We start from the raw sequence: 27005 nt of genomic DNA, 5'->3' as shown, positions 1-27005 counted from the left end.
CAACTTACACTAAGTCACATTGCTTGCAAGGCTTGTGTGTGATGTTGTATTACCGAGTGGGCCCCGAGATACCTCTCCGTCACACGGAGTGACAAATCCCAGTCGTGATCCATACTAACTCAACGAACACCTTCGGAGATACCTGTAGAGCATATTTATAGTCACCCAGTTACGTTGCGACGTTTGATACACACAAAGTATTCCTCCGGTGTTAGTGAGTTATATGATCTCATGGTCATAGGAACAAATACTTGACACGCAGAAGACAGTAGCAACAAAATGACACGATCAACATGCTATGTCTATTAGTTTGGGTCTAGTCCATCACGTGATTCTCCTAATGACGTGATCCAGTTATCAAGCAACAACACCTTGTTCATAATCAGAAGACACTGACTATCTTTGATCAACTGGCTAGCCAACTAGAGGCTTGCTAGGGACAGTGTTTTGTCTATGTATCCACACATGTAAATGAGTCTTCATTCAATACAATTATAGCATGGATAATAAACGATTATCTTGATACAGGAATTATAATAATAACTATATTTATTATTGCCTCTAGGGCATAATTCCAACAGCGCCTCCCGAAGCCATGCCGAATCGTCGGCGACGAAAACGAGTGTGCCGAATACGATCTCGTGGCCCAAGAACAAATCGTCGTCGGAAGACATGGTGAAGGAGAAAAAATGCAAACTTGCCGGAAGTCGCCTAGACGCCTGCCCCATGGTGGGCGCCAACTGTCATGGGAATAAGCCTGAGAATAGATGAGTAGGGTACGGAAGTAGAGGGCAGAGTCCTAGCTACGGCAAGGTTGTATGAGTTCAGGTCCCTCTGCGGTGTAGGTAATAGCCCTACGTCTTAATGCTTTGGAGCTTTTGTGTCGAGTGGAATATAGGTGTTACAGAATGCGAACCCATGTGCCAAAGGGGAGGGGTGGCTTATATAGAGGGTGCTGCCCCTCATATGTGTCCAACCATCAAGGGTGCAATAAGTAAGAATAAATGCATACGTTACATGTAACGTATGCCATAAATGACAATAACTATAGTAGTCTAACGTATGCCCGCTGGCCTCCCTGAGGTGGCTTCTGGCCTTCTGTGTCGACTGGCTTCTAGTCTTCACTGAGTGGAATCCAGTCGTCGAGTATAAGATAATCCTCCAAGTGGTTTCCTACCGAGTGGACAAGAGGTTGTATCAATCCAGTCGGTAGGTATCTTGTGACCTTCAAGCTAATAATGAGGTGCCCTTGGGTAGGACTTATAGGTCACGCCTATGACCCTACCCTAGGGCTATAACCCTATCGGCTCCTACACCAATTGAAGTGGAAGCTGATGATAGTGATCATGAAGCTTCGGATCAAGTTACTACAAACCTAGTAGGTTGACAAGGTCACGTACTGCTCCAGAGTAGTATGGTAACCCTGTCTTGGAGGTCATGTTGTTGGACAACAATGAACCTACGAACTATATAGAAGCGATGGTGGGCCCGGATTCCGACAAATGGCTAGAGGCCATGAAATCCGAGAGAGGATCCATGTATGAAAACAAAGTGTAGACTTTGGAAGAACTGCTTGATGTTCTTGAGGCTGTTGGGTACACATGGATTTTTAAAAGGAAAATGGATGACGATGGTAAGTGTCACCATTAAGAAAGATCGACTTGTCGCAAATATGTTTTCGACAAGTTCAAGGAGTTGACTACCATGAGACTTTGTCACTCGTAGCAATGCTAAAAGTCTATTGGAATTGTGTTAGCAGTTGCTACATTATTTAGGAAATCTTGCAGATAGGATGTCAAAACATTGTTTCCTCGACGGTTTCCTTGAGGAAAGGTTGTATCTGATACAACCAGAAGGTTTTGTCGATCCTAAGGATGCTAACAAGTATGCAAGCTCCAGCGATCCTTATATGGATTGTAGCAAGCATCTGGGAGTTGGAATACACGCTTTCATGAGACGATCAAAGTTTTTGGATTTATACCAAGTTTGTAAGAAACTTGTATTTCCAAAGAAGTGAGTGGGAGCACTATAGAATTCTAATGAGTATATGTGGTTGACATGTTATTGATCGAAAATAATGTAGAATTTCTGGAAAGCATAAAGGGTTGTTTGAAAGGTGTTTTTCAAAGGAAATCCTGGATTAAGCTACTTAAATATTGAGCATCAAGATCTATAGAGATAGATCAAAACGCTTAATATAACTTTCAATGAAATGCATGCCTTGACAAGTTTTTGAAGGAGTTCAAAATAGATCAGCAAAGAAGGAATTCTTAGCTGTGTTGTAAGGTGTGAATTTGAGTAAGACTCAAAGCCCGACCACGGCAGAAGAAAGAGAAAGGACAAAGGTCGTCCCCTATGCATTAGTCGTAGGCTCTATAGTATGTTTTGATGTGTACCGCACCTGATGTCTGCCTTGCCATGAATCTGTCAAGGGGTACGAAAGTGATCCAGGAGTGGATTACTGGATAGAGGTCAAAGGTTATCCTTAGTAACTAGTGAACCAAGGATTTTTTTTCTCGATTATGGCGGTGATAAAAGAGTTCATCATAAAGGGTTACGTCGATGCAAGCTTTGACACTAATTTGGATGACTCTAAGTAGTAAACCGGATTCATATAGTGGAGCAGTCATTTGGAATAATTCCAAATGGCGCGTGGTAGCAGCATCTATAGGATGACATAGAGATTTGTAAAGCACACACGGATCTGAAAGGTTCAGACTTGTTGACTAAAAACCTCTTTCACAAGCAAGACATGATCGAACCCCAAACTGTATGGGTGTTAGATTCATTACAATCACATAGTGATGTGAACTAGATTATTGACTCTAGTGTAAGTGGGAGACTGTTAGAAATATGCCCTAGAGGCAAATACAAATTGGTTATTATTATATTTCCTTATTAATGATAATCATTTATTATCCATGCTATAATTGTATTGATTGGAAACTCAAATACATGTGTGGATACATAGACAAAACATTGTCCCTAGTAAGCCTCTAGTTGACTAGCTCGTTGATCAAAGATGGTTAAGGTTTCCTAGCCATAGACAAGTGTTATCACTTGATAACAGGATCACATCATTAGGAGAATGATGTGATGGACAAGAGCCAAACTATAAACGTAGAATATGATCATGTCAGTTTATTGCTACTATTTTCTGCATGTCAATGTATCTGTTCCTATGACCATGAGATCATGCAACTCCCGGACATCGGAGGAATACCTTGTGTGTATCAAATGTCGCAACATTACTGGGTGACTATAAAGGTGCCCTACAGGTATCTCCAAAGGTGTTTGTTGGGTTGGCATGGATCAAGACTGGGATTTGTCACTCCCTGTGACGGAGATGTATCTGAGGGGCCACTCGGTAATACAACATCACAACAAGCCTTGCAAGCAATGTGAATAAGGAGTTAGTCACGGTATCTTGTATTACAGAATGAGTAAAGAGACTTGTCGGTAACGAGATTGAGTTGGGTATGGAGATACCGACGATCGAATCTCGGGCAAGTAACATACCGAAGGACAAAGGGAACAACATACGAGATTAACCGAGTCCTTGACATAGAGGTTCAACCAATAGAGATCTTCATAGAATATGTAGGAGACACTATGGACATCCAGGTCCCGCTATTGGTTATTGACTAGAGAGTGTCTCAGATCATGTCTTCATAGTTCTCGAACCCACAAAGTTTGCACACTTAATGTTTAGTGACGTTTCGGTATAGTTGAGTTATAGGTGTTGGTGACAGAAGGTTGTTCGGAGTCCCGGATGAGATCATGGACATCAGGGGGAGCTCAGGAATGGTCAGGAGGTAAAGATTCCTATATAGGAAGTCCTGTTTTTGTCACCGGAAAAGTTCCGGGCTCATCGGTAGTGTACCAGGAATGCCGGGTGGGTACCGGGGGACCACCGGGAGGGGTGTGATGACCCAAAGGCTTCATGGGTTGTGAGAGGAGGTAGACCAGCCCCTAGTTGTCGTGGTTTTTTCATGGGAGATGTCCTCGTGAAAGGACTTAGTGAAGGATCCATCGCACCTTGGTGGCGACTCAAAGGGGGTGAGCGAAAGCGAGACTCAGATTTACCCAGGTTTGACCCCTCGTCTGGAGGTAAAAGCCTACGTCCTGCTTTGTGTAGATTGATGATGGTTTCGATTACAAGGAGGGCGTAACTCCCTGACCTAGCTCTCGATGATTTCTAGCTTGCCCTATCTTCCCCAGGGACTCGCCTTTATATACAGGTCGAGGCCCTAGGGTTTACAAGAGTCCTAGCCACGCTACAGATCGTGGTTTTCCATATCTCTAAGTCACCGTGCTTTCCTAGACTGGAAACCTCCTTGGCGGCCTATCCTCTTCATCGCTCCTGAACCGCCATCCGGCTCCTAGGCCCCTGGGCCAAGGCTTGCATTGCCAAAGGATGAGTCGCCCCTTTAGTGACCCGGCCCAGTTAGGGCGGGTTACACCGCAGGTAATATCCCAACACTAGTGGGCTGGCCAAAGCCTTCCCTAAGGGCCCATACGGCTAGAGTGGAGGAATAAGGTAAAAAGCTAAATGGACGGGAAGGAGGAGTCCTCCCAAAGTAGTCCACCTTCCCACAAGGGAAGGTGGACTCTTCCTTGGTTCGGCCGACCCTTTCTCCTTGGAGTAGGGGCCAAGGCTGTCTCCTCTCCTCTCCTCCTATATATACTAGAGGTTTTTGACGGTTTTGAACATAGAAATCAGCCACGACTACCTCCCTCTCTCTAGATCATTTTCTCCTCTAGTATAATTCAGCAGTGCTTAGGTGAAGCCCTGCTGGATTGGTTCACAACCAACACCACCATGCCGTGCTGGAGAACTCATCTACCTCCCCGCCGCCTCTTGCTGGTTCCAGAAGGCGGGGATCGTCATCGAGCTGTACGTGTGCTGAACGCAGAGGTGTCATCCGTTCGACACTAGATCGGGATGGATCATGATGGGATCGTGGGACGGATCGTGATGAGATCACGGGACGAGATGCGATTTGGATCGCGAAGATGTTCCACTACATCAATCGCGTTATATACGCTTCCGCTTAGCGATCTACAAGGGTATGTAGATTCACTCTCCCCTCTCGTAGATGATCATCACCATGGATATGTATTGCGTGTGCGTAGGAAATTTTTTGTTTCTCATGCAACGTTCCCCGACACTTATGACCAAATGTATTTGGCGGATCTTCTCAGGGGACAGAGGCCTATGGCTTGACTTGATTCGAGCGAAATACCTCAGGGGCCAATCCTTTTCCTACCGTACCACCACTAGAGGCTCCCAATCTCTCAAAACGATCTTCCTCATGGGGGCGGCGATCAAAGTCCATAGAGGTACGAATACCTTATTCTGGTTGGGCTGCTAGGCCGAGAACGACCCCCTCAAGTCTTGTTTGGTACTATGGTTTTTGAGTAGATTGGTGGGGATAATCCTCACAGGGATTGGGTGAAAGACCAACCTTCACCCAATCCCTTCAAATCCCCATTTATCCCCAATCCACTAGGTAGGGGTAGTGTATTCTGTATTGAGAGAAATGCACTAGAATTTAGAAATTTGTGGAAAAATATGGGGATGAAACATGTCAAATACACTAGAACCAAATGATGTTATAGGATATGTGGGGATTTAGAGGTTTGATCGGGATAATCTCCACTAATTTCCTAAAATACACTATAAACTGATGTAAGAGCATTTAGAACACTACTTTAGTTATCTAAACGCTCTTATATTAGTTTACAGAGGGAGTACCAAATAAGGCCTCAGGGTTCAGTTCCCCGCACTATTTTCCATCTCGGAACGATCGACGATCTCGGTGGCAATGGTCGTGGAGGACCAAAGACGCTGCTTTTCCTTCCGTAGGACTCTGGGCCCGATAGAAGCTGTCGAGTGGTCCGAGTTGTCCTCCTTGGTGGCAGACGTCATCCTCTCGACGGCCCCGGGTGAGACGGCATGGTGGCTAGACCCCTCCGGATGTTCTCTACCAAATATCTTTATGACAGGCTTGCGGAGGGAGAAGGTCGGGAGGAATTAAATGCCTTTTGGAAGGGGAAGCTCCCACCAAAAACCAAGGTCTTCCTGTGGCAGCTCATCAGGGGACGGCTTCCTTCGGGACACCAATTGCAAAAGGAAAACACTTTGTACCAGATGTCTGATAGAAGCCATCCGTCAGACCAGTCGCATCTCGTGGATTCGGTTTAAATCTTACGGCTCAGAGTTCATCCCACCATTCACGCCAAATCCTCTCCCATAACTCTGGCCACATAAATCTTCCTTACCCCAGACGACCAAACCCACCCGTCGCTCCTCCTCATCTCCATCGTGTGCTCCCGTGCCCGCGACTCGCCAATCCCCTCGCTGCCCTCACCTCTCTGCCATGAACCATCCCTGCCCGTGAGACCCACCACGCCGGTCCGCCTTCCCATCTGGTGGATCCGACCGACGACGCCATGACCAGGGAGCTCGCAACCTCATCACTCCCCAGTCATCTTCCCTTGCTTTGGGCTGTACTGTTCGGTCCTTTGTCATTCTTTCGATATTTTTTTTGATAAATAGGTCTTGTGTTTGCTATCTGATGTGTTTTTCGTTGTTCAAATCAATTGGGTGTTATTGGTAGGATCGGCAGCATCAATTGCCTCTAGATCTCAGGCATGTCGGTGATGAATTTGGAGGATTGGTTCGATGAGGAATTGAGGACCAACTGCAGTTTGCAAGAAGCATGTGGTCAGGCCGTTCAAGTCATCAGATACTTCCAGATACATAGACGTACCTGCACTACTGAAACAAATGAACCTACTAGTGCTTGTACGAAGTATTTGAGGACATTTTTCACAAGCAAATTGATGCAAATATGTATCATGTAAGAAGCATGCGATAAGGACATACAATGTATTGTAGTATCAACACTTGAAGGTAGCACCTTTGTAAATTGTCAAAGCAAGTAACATGAACGTATGAAGCATTTTTATTTTCATGTCGACTTGGAAGCAAATTTATTTTCAGTCAACATGGAAACAACTTCCGTTTGACATGAAATCAAATTTATTTACAGTCCACATGGAAGCAAATTATCGTTCAACATGGAAGCAAAATTTCGTTTAGCATGGAAGCAACACAATTTATTTTAGATCGAAGCACACTTCATTTGCGCTCGATGCAATTTAAAGGAACAATGAAAGCATGAAATACTTCATCAGGAAAGAATATGTGATTCATAAGGAAGAAAATCACATTTGGAAAGTCTTTACGCTGTTCTTTTTAAGGAAATAAAATGTGATTCAGAAGGAAGAAAATTGCATTTGGAAAGTCTTTACGCTACATTAATCCTTCCCAAATTTGTTTCCTGGAACTGCTTGATCGGTTTCCTAAAGATTTGGGATTAATTACCCTAAATTACGTGCTTCTATATCTCGTGCTTCTGAAGGAGCTCGATTTGTACTAAATCCAACGGCCCACTAGGCTGTGATCCAACGGCAGCGCACTAGTCTGATGGAGTGTAGGAATCAGTAGTCTGATTCCTAGTGCTTTGCAAAAACACAACGGACCTGGAGATGGGATATGCCCACTCTTCAATGTGGCAAAAGACCTGAACCATATTCTTTTCTATTGGATGTCCTCCCAGTTCTTGTGGAGCTGCTTTCGGGAAGTTTGGGGCAACAATTGGTACCCAACCTGTTTCCCGGAATGACACCACTTGACGGGAAATTGCACTGGCCAGACTCGAAGATTGATGTGGATCAACTTTGGAGCCTTGGCTTGGACTCTTTGGTGTGTTCGGAATAAGCTAGTTGGTGTGTTCAGAATAAGCTAGTCACAGAACACATATTTCCTTCCAGGGCCACAGACTCGATTTACAAACTATGTGGGTTCTTGCAGCTTTGGAAGACTCTCTCCAAGCGGCAGGACAAGGTGGCCATTGATAGATTGACGAGGAAGCACAAAGACATGGCGGCTAGGCTTCTCATGATCACTTATGCCCCTTAAGGCTTTTCATTGATTTTTATGTGGGCTTCTCTTGGCTGTTGCCCCCAGCGTGTACCATACCTTTTTATTTATTTTTCCTTTCTGTTTGTGGACCTCCGTTTGTGTTTGGATGATATATGGTCGGTGTGTGATGCTTTATCTATAAAGTGGGGCATATAGATTTTTTAGATGCTAATAAAGCCTCGCTTATTTAAAGTTGTGTTTGGTTATAAGATATTGTACATTTATCGGAAAAAACAATGTACCTTATGACCAAGGAGTGAAGGAGATTCTCATAGCACTGTATATGACAAAAGACACACTTTTTTAGATGGACAGAACACAACTTCGTCATGCATATTGAATGTGTGTAATATGTACCCGTACAATTTCAATTTTGATCTACTGCAAATTTTAGAGTAACATTGACGACCTAGATACACGTGCATGCCTTCTAAATTGTGATAGAGGGAGTAGCAGAGTTTATATATTATTTAAAACTTATTTGTTAGAAATAAAAAACGAAAACATGTAGGAAAACATGAAAGCAAAAAAATGATAAAGAAAGAATATCCAAAATAAACAAAAAAGAAAAGAAAATCGGGGAAGAAACACCGGAATCCGGAAAATAGCCAACACGTAAATACCTCAGCTGTGTTTTTGTTAGATACAATGTAGCTTCATTTCATGTTTTTTGGTACTAGCTTTATTTCATGTGGTAATGTTTTAAGGGATATAAAAATGTGCTAGCCATAAGAGCATAGAGGTGGAGGTTCAATAGGTTGAGGAGCCCGATACCCAAACAATGTGAAATAAGACTCGAAGGTCATGCAACTACGACACTAAAGGCCTTGCTTTGTGAGTTGCATGGATGAGTGTCTCTCTTTATGCCATGGTCAGACAGGTCAAATGAACTAAACATTTTGAAGAAGTATCGAATATTATTATTCTAGCTACGTGGAGATTCCCTCCAACCACACAACGGGTTATCTCACTCATAATCAGAGTGTGATCCGAAATCAATGCAACCAATGTTTTGGTTGTCTTGATCAAGTCAACCAAGCACCGCCAAGCTGAAGTGTCCATCAACGAGTATGAGCCCATCATCAACGCTCTTTACAAGCAAATGGACAAGAGTGGTGGCAACAAGGGCTTCTCTTTGCATAACTGCTACAAGGCTATTGTGGGAAATGATAAGTAGGCATGGAGGAACTGTGAAACAACACCAAAGAGAACAAGAATCAACAACGTTATTCATGATGATGAATTGATAGAGAACCTCTCCACTCCTAAAACCTGTCCGGATGGACAAAAAAATGCGAAGGCGGTGAAGAAGAATGAAGGTGTTGGAGCATAAAAGGAAGAGCTCATTGCCATGGTGGATGTGAAGAGGGCATTGGTGCCGGCTCAAGATGATGGAGGAGGAAAGGTTGAAGGCAAAGGTGGCGGTCGAGGAGGGAAAGGTGAAAAAATACTAAAATTAAGGTTGAAAGGTTTGTAATGAAGACCCAGGAACAAAAGAACAAGATGAAGATTGAGGAGAAAAGACTTACACTGGAGATAGAGGAACAGAAGAGCAAGAGGGTGACGAAGGATCATGCTATCATGTTCTTCGATCCAAATAACATGGATGAGAGGGCGAGACAATATTGGGAATTCGCTCATGAGATGTTGGCCAAGTCAGTTAGTAGTGGTGGCGACGACATTGGTGATGGTGCCAATGGTGGTGTCGGTGATGATGACACGAGTGTGTGTGATACTCTTGTAATTTATGATGCCTCCACCGTGTTTTTTTTTTTGAAATGAACTTGTTCAGTCAGTGCCATTTTGACTCAAATATGATTATGTTTTAGTTGTTTGTCGGAATGGATGAATTATGTATATGCTCGTTGTTGAATTATGATGTGGTGCACTTCTTTATTTTGCAAATTGATTGTATAAGTTTGTGTTAAGATGTGACGCAGTTATTTACATTGTTTGTGAATTGCCATTTTTTTAGGAATAGGTGAGATGAATTAAATTTGAAGATCTCAATAAATAAATAATTTTTTTGAGTCTTAATAAACAAATGTTAAGTAAGATTATAAATAATTAAAAAAAGAAGGATGGATCAGAGATGCCTCATGGACATCCAATAGTAAACAGCAGCTCGTGGAACCAAGCCCAAGAGCCTCCGCAGGTCCATGAGAAAACACACATTCGGCCATGGGCAGGCTCTCTCCCTAACGCCAGGCCCACTGCTAATGAGTCCTCCCTGATTCCCACCTTTCTCTTCTCCATCCCTAGCGCCGCCGGCGGCTTGTAGAGAGGCGAGCCGAGAGGTGCAGCGGGCTACGAGTGGAAGAGGCGAGGAGATCGAGCGAGCGATGGGGCGGAGAATCCTCAACGACGCGCTGCGCACGATGGTGAACGCGGAGCGGCGGGGGAAGGCGACGGCGCAACTCCAGCCCATCTCCGGCGTCATGATCTCCTTCCTCAACATCATGAAGCACCGAGGTATTAGCTACTATGCGCTCCCTCTCATTGTCCTCGTTCAGTCTTATGCGAACATTTCTTTTACGGTGGTAATTTTCCCTGAAATTTATTCTGTGGACATTTTTTTCAGGTTACATAAAAAATTTCGAGGTCTTCGATCCACATAGGGTTGGAAAAATCACAGTGGAACTTCAAGGAAGGATCAAAGATTGCAAAGCTCTCACTTACAGGCAGGACCTCAGAGCTACGGAAATAGAAAAATACAGAACTAGGATGCTTCCAACACGGCAGGTATTTTATCAACTAATATTTGATATTGAGAACATTCATATATTCTGTTAGTTGAGGGATACGGTTATCTTGCTTGTGTATTTTGATACTGTTATTGGTACCGTGAGAATCAGGAAGGTGAAGATATGGTGTACCAGATCTTGCTAGTTTAAATGCTTATTACTGAATCCATTCTGCTACTTGCAGTGACAACATATCCAATACTGATCATGAAATGTACATTATGGTTACCAGCTACTAAATATTCACTTGATCAGACAGTATTTTACTTTTACTAGCACATAAACTATTGAAAACATTCTAATCAACATGCCATTGCGGGTTGTGGCAGATTTTTGAGTACTAGAGTAAATAAACCAAGCCATGGAAGAATGTGTATAAATGCCCATCCGTCCCTGTTGCAAATAGCATTTTTGGAAAGCAAGTGAAAAAGTCCACAGGTTATCTATTTTTTATGACAGACCAGAGAAAGTTGCTTACTTGGTTGAATTATTTTTGTCACAAATATGAGTCATCCATCTTTTCACTTAGAGATGACTGGCAAGTGAGAAGAAGCACACATTCTCAGGGAAATTATATAAAGCAACAACTAACTGATACTGTTACCCAGTGTAAACTTTCCTGTTGTTACTCTTATTATTCGCATCTCCTTCGATCACATGAATGGTGTGGTTGTTAAGCTAAGCACTTATAGCTAAACTAACTTCTGATTGCTTATTTGTCATGCTTTATTATGTGCTACTCCCTCCGTCCCAAAATTCTTGTCTTGGGTTTGTCTAGAAATGAATGTATCAAAATACTAAAACGTGACTAGATACATTCACATCTAGACAAATCTAAGACAAAAATTTTGGGATGGAGGGAGTATTCATCAGTGTTCAAGAAAGCGTTTTTAAGCGATGCTTAAGCGCTGAGCGATGGCAAAACACTCCGCTTTTGCCCTAAGCGGTAGATTAAGAGTTTTTTTTTTAAAATTGGCCAAAATTTGGATGTTTTTCAACTACTGCTGCTTGTCTGCTTGTGCAATAATGGCAATATGCCATTTATCTTATTATTAGGCTTTGTTTGGAAACTATTTCCTTCATATTCTGGCCACGTGATCTCTATTTGCTTATGTCTATTTGAACTGAACTCCATTTTAGTTGTTATTTTGCTTGCTATGTGAACCTGATGTGTATTTGCTATTGTGTGAACTGAATTTTAGATGCCATTTCAATTACTCATGTGCCATGTTTCCTATTTTTGTGAGTATATTATTCAAAATCTGCCAAATTCTAGTCAATTTCAAAAAACGCTTAAGCGCGGTTAAGCTACGCTTAAGCGCCCATTGCTCTAAGCTGTGGCCTTCCGCTTTCCGCTTTTTTGAACATTGCTATTCATTTATTTTATAGAGTTGGTGTGTTATATCTAACAGACAAACTCATTTCCTTTTCGTGCTCTTATTTGCTTTGCAGTGGGGCTATGTTGTGGTGACCACCCCAAATGGTGTTTTAGATCACGAGGAAGCAATTAGGCAGAATGTAGGGGGCCAGGTCCTTGGTTACTTCCATTGAGAAGGAAACAGAGTCATCACATGCTGAATCAGCCCTGGGTTGCGTTGTTATCTTTCTGTTATGACTGAAGTCATTTTATTTGGACATTTAGAGCTCGCTGCTTTTGTTCATGGCCACAGAAAATGCGATTACATGTCAAAAGTATGTCTCGTGACAATAACATAAATATTGTAATCCTTGTATGGGAGAGATATTTCTGTAGGTGTAATACACCCATGTACTTTGAGATACATGAGTAACGCTCTATTTCAAGCATCCATGATCTTGCTGAGAACCTTGTCACAACCACTTTTCGTAAATCTTACATGTACCGAGGATTTAAACACACTGTTAATTTGGGGTATGTTTATGTTCTTTCTTGAGGCAGTATTGGTCATTATTGTTGCAAGATTATGCAATTTGATATACTGGTTGTTCATATATGTTCATGCACATGCATGTAGTGTAGGTGATGAGTTGTTAGCAACCCCCAGGATCTTGTTTCTGCTAGAACATGATGCATCACAAAAACTGGACGTTCAACAATACTTAACTCACTATAATAACTACTTAACTTGGACACCTTATGATTTGGAACCTTCTGTTTTATTATATTTACTGTCAAGAGTGAATTTCAATTTTACTCTGTAGTTGTACATTTGTGACATAGATTACCCCATTTAGTCGAACTTCTATCGAAATATCAGTTTTGAAGACTTTGTACCCTGATTTGCATTTTGCTTGTTTATGTTAGATAGGTTCGGCATGTTGTCTCAGTCATTCATAAAAAAATATGTAAAGATCAGAGGAAATAATTAACTGGACGTTTAACAATACTTAACTCACAGTCATTCAAGACACATTCTTTGTCCCATGGATTACGGCACATTTGTTTACTTATTTCACAGAATTATCTTCAAATTAATTTACATAGTCAGGTCGATGAAGCTTTAGTTGTACCAAAGCAATAGCATCATTTCAAGTCTAAAAATTTGCAAGTAATTTCACAGTATCACAAACTGCGTCACTGAGAGCGCGCGTATTAGAATTTATTCTCTTCATTCACGCAAGAAAATCAGCGGCAAATGGCACAAAAAGGTAACACGCCCTAGGTGTTCATGGTGTAAATGGAATGGAGAACGACGAGTAAGTGGAGGACGACCGCAACGAAGCCACATGCGAGAGCCCCCGTGACATGGTCGCAGAAGGTGCGTACTAGCCCGCAGATCGGCTGCCAGCCGGCGTGGCTGTTCCCGTTCTTCCCGAGGGCAGATATGGCAGCCGCTGCCGCCGCGGCGCCGGTGAGCACCATGCCGAGCACCTGCAGCTCATGACAACACGTTCAGCAAGAATGGCCTAATCAGAGACGTGGGCCTATTGGCCGGGCAGGGGCAGTGTGGTGCGCCATGAACTCACCGCGTCGGCCACGAGGACGTGCCTCGCGGCGGGGCTCGCCGGCGGCACGAGGATGGCGAGGAGGCTGTAGGCGCACGCGACGACGTTGGCGGCCACGAAGAACCTGCAGGGCACGCACGGGCGCGGCGTTTCGTTCGTTCTCAGTGACACAGCCGGCACGATGATACGGAAACGGCTGGGAGCAGCAGCTGTATAGATACTTACACGAAGGACGGCGTGTATTGGAACTTGGCCTGCACCTGTACGCCGAAGACGGTGGTCGTCTTGTGGCTGGTGGCCATGACTATCGCCGCGACGCCGGCGGCCGCCGCCGTTGTGATCCTGAGCGCGAGGACGACGAACCGTCGTGCTTTCGCCATGGTTGTCTATGCACTATGCTGACCGCTTGTGTTTATGCTGAAATATGTTCGGTAGAACGCGGTGTCATGCACGGAGCAGCTTGTAGAAGGGTGGGAATTGAATACGTGTGTGCGACTAGGTGTGATTTGTGATGAATTATATACTACGTTTCAGTCAATGCAGTCGTTATTATCTTAAATTATGAAGTCGATGGACTACCTTGTTTCTTGGGACTTGAACTCAATATAAATCTCAAGAATGATGGGGAAGAGAATCGGGGTTGTAATTGTGCAAAGATAACCAACCAGGAGCAAAAACCGTGCTTACTTGCATCTAAAGAAAGAGTGAGGTGTCGTAGACCCGTCATCGCGGAATAGCACTAGTAATTACTTCCTCTGTAAACTAATACTATAAAAATGTTTAGATTATTAAAATAATGTTTTTAATGTTTTTATATTAATTTATGGAGGGAGTACTATTTATATGACGAAAACGTGAACACCCCTCCGCCTCTGCATGTAGTAACGCACATAACATTTTATTGATTATTTCAGAGTTCAATATTTAATCACAATAATTGCCGCACATAGCTGCCCAGGGGCAAATAAAAAAGCAACAATAGAAAAATAAGTATCATGCTTCCTTCCTTCCTAAATACTCCCTCTATTCATATGTGTAGGGCCTAATGCGTTTTTCGGAGCCAACTTTGATCATATGTTAGAGTAACAATATATGGCATGCAAGTTACACAAAGTATATCTTCAAATTCCTACGTGAAAGGAGTTTTCAATAATATAATTTTCACATTATACATTTCATATACTATTAATCTTATCAATAGTCAAACACAATCTCGAAAAATGCATTAGGCCCTATATATATGGACGGAGGGCGTACAAGTTTTTATAGAATTTCACTAATGACTACATGCAGATGCATACAGAAATGTTTTGAAGTGTAGATTAATTCGTTTTTCTCCGTATGTAGTCCATAGTAAAAGCAGAAGAACTTTTGATACCTGGGTGTATATACACCCTATATGCAAAAATAAAGTAACAATCCAACAAGAAGTCAAAAAAATCTGAAAATATTTTTGAAATAAACTTGACCTTTCATTGTACTTACAAGAAAAAATCCGAAAAAGAAAATTACACTTTGACTTCTTTTCAGAAAACACAATTTTTTGATCAAAATAGTGTGAATAATGACCTATAATAGCAAATAAATTTTATCTTTTTTGCCCAGAAGTCAATGTTGACTTTTTTTATGAAAATTTATATACTAGTGCAAAACAAAATCAAATTTAATCTCAAAATACTTTGAAACTAATTTAACTTTTCAATTAATTATTAAAAGATTTCTTGATATGATGCATATATAACGAGGAACCAAAGTGTATTTTCCATAGTAAAATCGCTACAAAGACCTATATATGGGAACGAAAGAAGTATATCACAAATCCTACTAGTAGCCCACCAACCAAATTGGTTGAACAAATGCCAAGAGACCATCCTCAATCGGTTGCACCCAAAGACCGTAGGCTCCCTATCCACCTTCTAGCATAGTAACGACCACATATAGAATCATCTGAGGACCATAAAGATAATCCATAAAAAATTAGAACTTTTCTTCTCTTAAAAATACAATCATTACAAGTGTTTCAAATGGCCCAAAGTAAAGCCCAAATTTCCATACGGGTCTCAGACTTCGACTTGGGATGCACTCTCACTAACCAATTTTCGAACATATTCGTACAACTCATGGGTGGAGGTAGATTAGAAGCTATATGGACAAATCACCATAATAGGTGACAAGCGGATAGTGAAGGAATACACGTTGAGTCGACTCCTCACTATAAAATAACACTTATTTTCACCACAAAAGCAACACTCTGTGCAAGTGCAGCTTTGCCAATCTTTTTTTCCAGATTATCTTTTGTTGGGATGACCTTGCGATACCACATAAGGACTTTTATTTTCAACTTGACTTCCATTTTCTAAATACATTTGTGGTTGAAAAGTTGTCCATGATTGATGTGGTTTGTATACATGGATTTGACTATGAAGACATCAAACGTAGTCATCATTCAACGGAATGTGTCCGATTCATGTGGAAGGTTGACCATCATCAACCTTTCAACTAGATTTAATCGGATCGTCAATTTCCTCGGTCAGTGGCCTTTTGAAGGAAAAATTCAACCGTACATGGCCCATTACAGGGGTGACAAAGACATCTTTTCGCAGCACAATATCATAGAGGCAAGGGTATTACATGGTTGGTGACATGTCTCCTAGCCATGTATCTTCCCATAACCTATTAGATAGGCCATTGCCTAGGACAAATGCCCCCGTAAAAAATCATTTTTGACCCCCATTAGGCCTTTCCAGAAAGGTGAGTCAATTGGTTTTCTGTGAACCTCAAAGGGGATTTAGAATGAAGGTATTTATTCCTAAGCAATTCTTGTCAAACTTCGTCCTCGCTAAGTATCTTTTATAGATAGTTGCTCAACAGACACTTTTTAATCTCGAAGTCTTCACCCCCTTGGTCTTTAGGACAACATATGGCATCCCACCAAATTGGACGACATTTACGCAAAATCTTCATCGGATTACCATAAAAACCTAGATTTGTTGTAATCCAATCTTTTACTTACCCCTTTAGGTATTTCAAAGAAAGATAACATGAACATCGGTAAACTTGTGAGAACAACATTGATGAGGGCGAGGCTTTCCCCATAAGACATATGCTTATCAATAAAAAACTCAATATGTTCTCAAATCAATCCTTAATATCATTCCATTCTTTATTAAGAAGTTTATGGAAATGCATTAGGATACCAAGATAGCTAAACGAGAAAGAGCCTGACTCACAACCAAACAGTCGTGTGTACCATTTCTATTCTTATTTGGCATTTCTGAAGTACAAGAGTTCACTCTTGTGGAATTTAATCTTGAGACCATATAACTACTCAAATAAACAAAGAGTAAGTTTCATACTTTTTGCATCTTCAAAGTCATGTTCCATGAAGATAATAGTGTCGCCGACACACTGAAGTATGGAAGCCCTGTCATCGACAAGATGAGGAATTAAGCCTGCAACATGACCTTATTATTAGCTCGCCTAATGACCACCGCTAGAAGATCTGCCACAATGTTGAATGGAATAAGTGAGAAAGGGTCTCCCTGCTACAAGCCTTTTTGATTTTGGAAATAGCGACCAATGTCATTATTTACCTTGACACCCACACTGCCACCTATGACAAATGAGTCAATCCATTGTCACCATTTTATCAGGAAGCCATTCATGCGCATACATTGTTGCAAGAATGTCCATTTAACTTTCTCGTAGGATTTTTAAATATTCACTATGAAGATAACTCCATCAAATTTCTTCAAGTGTAGCTCATGAATCGCTTCATGTAAGACAAGAGTATGTCCCCGATTCTCACATGCACCCTTTGGTCCGGCTCCCATTGGTTTGTGTCCACCGCATCCATGGCCCCCTTTTATGGCTTGGGTAGGCTTCAACGACTTTGTGTCGGATCCAAAGTATGTCTAGAGGGAGGGGGTGATTAGAATACTTGACCAAATAAAAATTAGCCTTTTACCAATTTTAGTTGTGGGCAAGTTTTAGCAATTGTTGTAAGTCAAGCACACCATACACATGCAAGTCTAAGAGTGTATCAACACAGAGTAATGACATGCACATGTAAATAGAGGGTAGGGAAAGGAAGATCAAACGCAAAGGTTGACACGATTTTTTTTGGCGTGGTTCTGATCGGTGGTGCTATCGTACGTCTACGTTGATGGAGACTTCAACCCACAGAGGGTAACAGCCGCGCGAGTCCACGGAGAGCTCAACCCACAAAGGGTCCATGGAGAAGCAACCTTGTCTATTACATCAGGGCTTACGTCCACGAAGGACTAGCCTCACTCGGGGTAGATCTTCATGAAGTAGGCGATCTCCTTGCCCTTACGAACTTCTTGGTTCAACTCCACTACACGAAGTAGGAGGCGTCCAAGCAACACCTAACCAATCTAGGAGGCACCAACCTCCAAAAGGTAATAAATGCGGTAGTACGATGAACTCCTTGCTCTTGTGCTTCAAAAGATAGTATCATCAACACTCAATCACTCTCTCATAGATTTGGCATGGGTAGAAGAAATTGATTGGGTGGAAATCAACTTGGGGAGGCTAGAGATCAAGTTTCAAATGTATGGATTGGAATATCTTGATCTCAACACATGAGTAGGTGTCTCTCTCTCTCTCTCTCTCTCAGAAAAATGGATATAACAAGTGTATGTGTGTTGTGAGTGCTTCCTTTGCGAATGAGACGTGGTGGATGGGTATATATATGCATCTCCAAAAATCCAACCGTTACAACATTATTTCCCAACTGGATGAAACCGAAGTGAATCTCGGTGGCACCGACTTTCATAGAATTTGGCAACTTTTGTATTCTCGGCAAGATCGATATAGGAATCTTGGTGGTACCGATATGGGTGACCTAGGGCAGTTTCCAAATCTCGATGAGACTGATTCCACAACTTCGAATTTCCGATTCTTGAAAACGACATACCAGAAACTTGGTCACTCATTTCGGTTGCACCGAAAGGAATGTTGGTGGTATTCAGACTCTAGGTATGGCATAGGTTCTGTCTGGTGAAAAATCGGTATGGCCGAATGGAAAATCTTGTGGCACCGATTTTGATGTTTAGGCTTTGGACATATATTTTTGTGGGAGAATGAAGGAGTACTTTGGTGTCTGTCTCTAAGCACTTGAGCGACCAATTCATCATAGATACCTCACCCCCGCTTAATAGTATTGGCTTTCCTATGGACCCAAATGTAATTTCTCACAAATATAAAATGTAGAGTCTTGTAGCTTGAAGCTTGGCCAATCCTATTCCTTTCCTTGTATCCGGGGGTTCTCCTCACAAACCTTAGCCAATGCATCTTTGAACTTTTTTGGAATACTTAGATAAGGTCATTAGTTCAATGACACATATGTTGTTATTAATTACCAAAACCACCTTAGGGAGAAGTTGCGCTTTCAATCTCCCCCTTTTGGGTAATTGATGACAACATGTAGATCAAAGCTTTGATAAAAGATATAATAAATGATTAGCATAATTGCTTTGATAAGTATGTGATAAGCAAGAGTTCCTCGTGAATTTGTACATTATTTTAGATTTGCATTTGAATGCAAATGCACAATCTATTAGGACCATGGGTCACTCTTCAATGTCACATACATCTTGATGGTGTGGATAAATGGTATGAATGCATAGTAATGCACATTACACCAAACAAACGAGTGAATGATCAACATGTAGATAGCTCAAAGGTAGGACATAGTAGTATCAACAATCAAAGCGTATGATCAAACACGATAAAGTTTAAGACATCCAAAATACCAAATGTTTTAACAAAACAAAGAGAGCAATAAAAAGCAATACTCTCTCTCTCTCTCGAACCCCTATTGATCTACACACTTCTCCCCCTTTGGCAACAAGTTACCAAAAAGTTCAAAGATCTAGAACTAAGCGTCGCTCTGGGCTCGATCTCCTCCCGTAGCAGTTGACGGAATCGACAGGAGAGCATCGGCGAAGGCTTCAATAGATGTCTTTTGAGGTGGAGGTGTACACACTAGAGGTGCAGGAGCTGGTGGAGCTGATGAAGATGGTCTGGCTTTCGGAACAGATACAGTTGCAGATCTGCCTGATTCCTGAATTGAGTGGTAGTAGGAAGAGACGTATCATCCTCATCATCACTGCTGGAGCGAGGTGTGTGCACTACATCAACTTCATGGTTTAACTGATCAACAGTTGTAGTCAACTCCATCACTTTGATATCTAGGTCATGGAATTTTGTCTCCACGATCCTCTCGAGACTCTTTTGGTTCAACAAGATTTCAGTGATATTCTTCTACATCCCTTGGATGGTGCTGATAAGATAAGTCATGTGTTCCTCTCTGGTCCTCAACTATGGAGTTGGAGCTGCTCTGGCTGCCTCTGCCCCTGCTATTGCCTCTGCCTGAACACGAGATGTAGCTAAACTAGGATGGATGGGGTCCATCACAACCTCGTTGTCTTCAAATTCTGGTTGTAGTGACAGGTGTGGATGATCGAGGAGATATGCATTCTTCCCAATCTTGGAATTGATCAACATTTTAATGTGTAGATCATATCCACATGATCTCTTTTGATCAACAGTTGTCCTTCTGACAGTCTTGACAATCAGATCCATCACTCTAATCCTAGTGTGAGTATCAATGTGGTGAAACATGCCGATGGAATACACCCTTATAATATTATCATCACCTAACTTACGCATCAGGGTGTATCTCATTATGGTGTTGGTGGTAGGTATCCCAGCTTGCACGAAGTAAACAGATCCAAGTTTGTGGGTCTTCAGATACTTGTGGGGCATTGGATTGTACATTGAAGCCATCGAGCTGTGATTCATTTTTGTCTCAGAGTAAACATCCAAGTCAATCTCAACTGCCTTTGGAGCACCTATGATGGTTGCCCACGCCTCAACAGTTGATTCATATATGTGACCTTCAGTCATCCACACAATTCTACCATCAGGATAGAAATGTGCACTGGAGTAGAACTGCATGATCATCTCATCGTTCGAAGCGGTCATCTCTCTCCCAACAAAATCATCTATGTCAATGGCCCTAAAATTTTCTCTCACATGAGGGAAGCGGTCCTCATGTTCCTTGATGTAGTCCCGGTCTACATGTGACACCCTGGTAAATTAAGCTACAGTAAACCTATGCTAATGGTGTCACGTCACCCGGATTACTATTAGTAGTCTTGCATAGTTTCAAAACGATCCAAATTCAAATTTAAAATAAAATCAAAACAAGAAAAGTTTTCAAAAATTGAATTAAAAATGTCGGATGAGTTGAAATGTTCCTTAATTATTTATAGAATTGGATCCGGCATTTCTAAGATTATTTAAAACTCCTATATAATTAAAACACAAACTATAAAAAAATAACTAATTAAAAAAACAAAACAAAAAACAAAAACCCAAAAGTCCTAGCCCAACTGGGCCAAAGTGGCCGAGCCGGCCAAACCTCCCCATTCGGCCCACCCACCTGGGGTATACGACCCCTAGGGGGAAACCCTAGCGCCAAACCGCCCCGCCCCCACATCCCTGCCGCGCTGCCAGGGGACGAGGGAAGCCCCTTGCTCCCCCACCAACCACCGAGCGCTCTCGTCTCTCCCTCTCGCCGCGCTACCCATCCCCATCGCTCCCTCTCCCCCAGGCTCGACCGAGCCCCTGCCTTGCTCGCCTCGTCTCTCCTTCCCCCTCGCCACGCCGTCGCGCGGCCCCGCCACCAGCCACAGACACCCCGCGCCGCCGCCCCTCGCTGCACCCTCCCTCAAGCCAACCATTGAGCCAGTCTCTGGCTCCCTCCCTTGATCCCATAGACCGACCCCCCAGCGCCCCCTGGCTTCCCTCATCCGGCTCTCTCCCTGGACCGAACCGCCCTAGTTCCTCCTCAAGTCACTGTTCCTCCCTTCGACCCCAAAGCCGGAGCCGCTCCCTCCGGAGCCTCCTCCACCGGCCGGAGCTCCTCCGACGCCTCCACGCCAGCCGCTCTCCGCCCCGCCGTCGAGCCTCCACGTCGGCGAACACCACCGACGCCGGCGCCCTCCGGGCGCCTCCGCCCCCGGAGCCCCCTTCACCGCGCCACCTCCAGCGAACCGCCGGCCGCTCCTCCTCATCTCGTCCCCGTCCTCCTCCTCAATGGCTCCGTCGAGCCTCGCCGACCCCGCCGCCCTACAACGTGGGTGAGAACGCCCCCCTCTCGCTCTCCTTCATCCTCCAGTTCCATTCCGGCATTCATCGCCTCGTTCCGGCGCGTTGATCTCCTATATGAGGAGGTGGAGGTTGCCTCCTCTATGTGTGTTGAGAGAGATGTCAGTGAGTTGAGGGAAAGATGGCACAGAGGGAGAGGAGAGATGTTAGGAAAATAAAAAAACATAAAAGAAAAGGATTTATGTATATGTGTATGTATGCAAATATATGTATGGATATATGTATGCGATATGTGTGTATGTATATGGAATATGTGTATATGTGGTAGTATGAATTAGTTGTATGGATGTGTGTGCGTGTAGCGTATGTGTGGACTCGGTGTCCCAATGACAGTAGGGCCCCACCACTCCCACCAAATGACAGGTGGGGTCCCTCCTAAAAACATAAAAAATGAATCTCAATATATATATATATATATATGTTTTTATTAATAAAATAAATAAATAATTAGATATATTATTTAATTAATTAGTTAAATAATTAAATAGATAAATTAGTAATCTGTTAATATAGATAAACAATTATCCTATTAGAAAATGACACGTGGGTCCCCCACTAAATTAATCTAATTAATTAATAATTAACTCTAACTAAAAAATTGTGTCTATGACACATGGGACCCACTGGTCAATTTGACCAGTCAACTCCTCATGTGAGCATGGCATCATGCTGATGTCGTAATGGTATTTAATAATTAATTAAATCTGTTTTTAATTCCTAATTATTGAATAAAACTTTAAAAAATAATATTAAATAAACCGTAAGTCAGATCCAAATATTTTCAACATGAAAGTTTATCAGCAGAACGAGACGAACCCGGATACACGGCTCATTCGTTTGTCACGCGTCCTTAGCATAGCAAACATGGAACTTTTCTATCGTTCTTCATCTGTCCGGTAGTAGCCACAAACCCGGGGAAATATCATCTGATATTCTCCCGACCCGTCTATGACGGATGTTACCGCATTAGCTCATGCCTAGCCTGCATATTGCCATGTCATGCTTAGTGTTGCACCTGTTGTTGTTATTTATTGTTTCTCCCCCCTCTTCTTACCAGTAGACCCCGAGACTGACGCTACTACCGGGTACATCTACCCTCCTGACGACCATCCTCTTGCCGTAGAGCAACAAGGCAAGCAAACCCCCTTGATCATCCCTATATCGCCTATTCTTTCTTCCTCATGTTTGCATTAGTATTTTGCTACTGTTGTAGTTAGCTCCTATATCTGATGCATAGCCTAATTTTGATGAACTGCTACTTTCAGCACTGTACTTTTAAACTGTTTAGTATAGGTGGAGCAGTCATCCCCTCTGACCCCTTAGTCCAGTTGCCTCGCTTTATTGTCGAGTCTCGATCCCTGATCGACGAGCCAGACCCAGCACAACACTTACACCCCCCTTAGTTGTACGACGCTACAAAGATACTATCGAGTACCGAGGGTGACACCTCGTGAAGTACTACTGATGATATCTCTGTAGTACAGCTAGTCGGTCGTGGTTATCGAGGGTGATTCCTCTTTCACCATTCCCGACGATGCCTCTGTAGTGCAATCCCTCAAGTGTGGGACCCTCGAGGATGATTCCAATAGGCCCACCTTGACGGTTACATCGTTCGAGATACAACGAGGGTGATGCCTCGGATCCCCCTGATGTTACAACCACACAGTTACTTGACCATGTTACTGGGATCATTTGATGAATAAATGTTAGGCGGGTGGATTCCCGCGTGTTTGTGTCGATGACATAATTAAAATGGTAATGGATTTGGGTATTTGATCTCGGTTCGTCGGAAGGCCTTATTACGCACTAACCGTCTGCGTGGGAAGAATTATGGGTCCTCAACGTCGCGGTATCAGCCGAAGCTCTTCAGACGTCAGCGATGGAGCGGTGCGCGCCCGAGTGGTCGCGAGATGCATCGCTCTCAAGGGGATGGGCATTCCGTTGTCCAGACTCAGCGAGAGCAATATGCAGTTCCACGGAGTCGTCCCAGGGCGGAAGGCCAAATCACTCGGCCAGATCGCATTGGAGGTCATCTTCGGCTCCGACAAGAACTTTCGCAAGGAGAAGCTCATATTCGAGGTGGTGGACTTCCAGAGCGCTTACCATGCAATTCTGGGCCGCCCGACATATGTGAGTTTCATGGCACGACCGTGCTATGTGTACTTGAAGTTGAAAATGCCCGGTCCAAAAGGCGTTATCACCATCACCGGCAACCGCCAGCGAGCCGAGGAGTGTCTGCAAGAGGGGTCGAGGATCGCCGACCATCAGATGGCTGTACTCGAGCTCGAAGAGTACAAGAAGACAGTCGACCCCGCTGACTTAATGCGCTCGAAGAAGCCAGCTTCTGAGTCTGCGTTCCAGTCGGTAGGGGAGACTAAGAAGGTTAGCATCCACCCGACGGACGAGTCTGCCGCCCCGACGAACATCTCCACCACCCTGGATCCCAAATAGGAAGCCGAGCTCACCCAATTCCTCCGTGAGAACTGGGACATCTTTGCATGGAAGCCATCTGACATGCCGGGTGTACCTAGGGAGTTGGCTGAGCACCGACTACATCTGGATCCAGCTGCTCGGCCCGTCCGAGAGCGCCTGCGCCGGTCCGCCGCGCACAAAAGGAAGGCAATCGGAGAAGAGGTGGCTAAGCTGCTGGCTGCCAGATTCATTCGCGAGGTTCACCACTCCGAGTGGCTCGCCAATGTAGTCATGGTGCCCAAGAAGAACAAGTCACTCCGAATGTGCATTGACTTCAAGCACCTCAATAAGGTCTGCCCAAAAGACCATTTTCCGCTCCCCCGCATAGATCAAATTGTCGATTCGACTGCGGGGTGCGAGCGTTTATCATTTCTTGATGCCTACTCGGGTTATCATCAGATCCGTCTGTATGGTCCCGACGAATTGAAAACAACTTTCATCACCCCGTTTGGGTGCTTCTATTACATCACCATGCCTTTCGGTCTGAAGAATGCAGGAGCTACCTTTATGCGCATGATCCAAAAATGTCTCCTCGACCAGATCGGTCGCAGTGTGGAGGCATACATGGATGATATCGTAGTCAAGTCCCGCAAAGGTTCCGACCTGCTGACTGACTTGGCAGAAACATTCGCCAACCTTCGTAGGCACGATATCAAGCTAAATCCTGCCAAGTGTTCATTCGGTGTTCCCAGCGGAAAGTTACTCGGTTTCTTCGTTTCCGAACGAGGAATCGATGTTAACCTCGAAAAGATCGGGACCATCGTCCGAATGGAGAGGCCGGTCAGGATACACGATGTTCAACGACTCACAGGTTGCTTAGCAGCTTTGAGCAGGTTCATCAGTCGACTCGACGAAAAAGCACTTCCTCTGTACCGACTCATGAAGAAATCAGATACCTTCGAGTGGACAGACGAAGCCCAAGTCGCGTTCGACGACCTCAAAGTCCTACTTTCCACCCAGCCGGTTCTTACTGCTCCGCTCAGTAAAGAGCCCCTTCTTCTGTATATCGCGGCTACAAATCAAGTCGTCAGTACTGTTCTTACAGTCGAGCGAGAAGAAGAAGGCAAAGCATACAAAGTTCAGCGGCCAGTGTACTACGTCTCCGAAGTCCTGACACCTTCCAAGCAGAGGTATCCCCATTATCAAAAGCTTATCTATGGGATCTATTTGACTGCGAAGAAGGTTGCCCATTATTTCCAAGACCACTCGGTATCTGTCGTTTCTGATTCTCCTTTGTCGGAAATTCTCCACAATCGAGACGCGTCAGGCCGAGTGACGAAGTGGGCGATGGAGATGCTTTACTGTGACATCAAGTTCGAGGCCAAGAAAGCTATTAAGTCTCAAGCCCTGGCTGACTTTATAGCAGAATGGGTAGAACAACAGCAACCGACTCACATCTACTCGGTTCATTGGACAATGTTCTTCGATGGGTCTAAGATGTTGAATGGATCCGGCGCTGGTGTTGTGATCGTATCACCAAAGGGTGACAAGCTCAAGTATGTGCTTCAGATACACTTTGATTCCTCTAACAATGAGGCAGAGTATGAAGCTCTTCTCTACGGATTGCGCATGGCCATCTCACTCGGCGTCCGTCGCCTGATGGTCTACGATGATTCAGACTTGGTGGTCAACCAAGTTATGAAAGAGTGGGACGTAAGGAACCCCACTATGACAACCTACTGCAATGCAGTCAGGAAGCTGGAGAAGAAGTTTGAAGGTCTAGAACTTCATCATGTTCCAAGGCTGAAGAACCAAGCGGCGGACGAATTGGCTAAGCTCGGATCCACTCGGAGACCTGTCCCGAGTGATGTCTGCCTCGAGCACCTCCATCTTCCTTCAGTCAAAGAAGATCCCTTCACGGAAGAGCCAGTGCAACCCAAGAGCGCAACAGATCCGACTGAAGTCGATGTGCCTGCTATGGTTGATCTGGTCACAGAGATTCTGGTAATTATCCCCGAGTGGACTGTGCCGATTATGGCATATATCCTAAGGCAAGAGCTTTTAGAAGACGAAGTCCAAGCCCGACAAACAGTTTGCAGGTCGAAGGCGTTTGCCGTCATTGACGGTCAATTGTATAAGGAGAGTGTTTCAGGCGTTCTCCAACGTTGCATTTCCCCAGAGGAAGGGCAGTTGATCCTAGAGGATATCCACTCGGGAACCTGCGGCCATCATGCTTCTTCAAGAGCAATCGTCGCCAAGGCGTTCAGGGCTGGATTCTTCTGGTTGCAGGCTAACGAAATGGCCAAAGCTATGGTCGATCGATGCGAAGGCTGTCAGTTCTACTCCGACAAGTCCCACAAGCCAACATCTGCACTTAAGACAATCCCGCTTGTGTGGCCGTTTGCAGTTTGGGGATTAGACACAGTCGGTCCATTCAAGACAGGCCAAGGAGGCTACACACATCTGTTGGTGGCAGTCGACAAGTTTACAAAGTGGATAGAAGCCAAGCCCATCAAGAAACTCGACGCCTCCACAGCCGTGAAGTTTGTCAGAGACATCATCTCCAGATTCGGAGTGCCTCATAGCACAATCACGGACAATGGGACAAACTTCGACTCAGACAGATTCAAAGGTTTCTGCGCGAGTCAAGGTATCCGAGTGGATTTTGCTTCCGTAGCACATTCGCAATCCAATGGACAAGCTGAGCGTGCAAATGGACTTATCCTTCAAGG

The 27005-nt window shown here is 43.9% G+C and overlaps 2 protein-coding genes across 2 annotated transcripts; one reads left to right on the top strand and one right to left on the bottom strand.

The window, feature by feature from the left end:
- Positions 1-10169: 10169 nt before the first annotated feature.
- On the top strand, positions 10170-12559 carry LOC123443294 (40S ribosomal protein S15a-5-like). The gene is made up of 3 exons (XM_045119629.1): positions 10170-10465; positions 10575-10735; positions 12190-12559. The coding sequence occupies exons 1-3, from the start codon at positions 10336-10338 to the stop codon at positions 12286-12288; spliced, it is 390 nt and encodes a 129-aa protein (XP_044975564.1). The 5' UTR covers positions 10170-10335; the 3' UTR covers positions 12289-12559.
- A 645-nt stretch (positions 12560-13204) lies between these two features.
- Positions 13205-14136, bottom strand: LOC123439697 (CASP-like protein 1C1). The gene is made up of 3 exons (XM_045116387.1): positions 13888-14136; positions 13684-13786; positions 13205-13588 (listed from the first exon to the last, which is right to left on the bottom strand). The coding sequence occupies exons 1-3, from the start codon at positions 14040-14042 to the stop codon at positions 13376-13378; spliced, it is 471 nt and encodes a 156-aa protein (XP_044972322.1). The 5' UTR covers positions 14043-14136; the 3' UTR covers positions 13205-13375.
- Positions 14137-27005: the final 12869 nt, after the last annotated feature.

This window comes from Hordeum vulgare, chromosome 3H, assembly GCF_904849725.1.
Source record: "Hordeum vulgare subsp. vulgare chromosome 3H, MorexV3_pseudomolecules_assembly, whole genome shotgun sequence".
Classification (NCBI taxonomy): Eukaryota; Viridiplantae; Streptophyta; class Magnoliopsida; order Poales; family Poaceae; genus Hordeum; species Hordeum vulgare.
The sequence above is the reverse complement of the archived record's forward strand: the minus strand, read 5'-3'. Positions and strand labels throughout refer to the sequence as shown.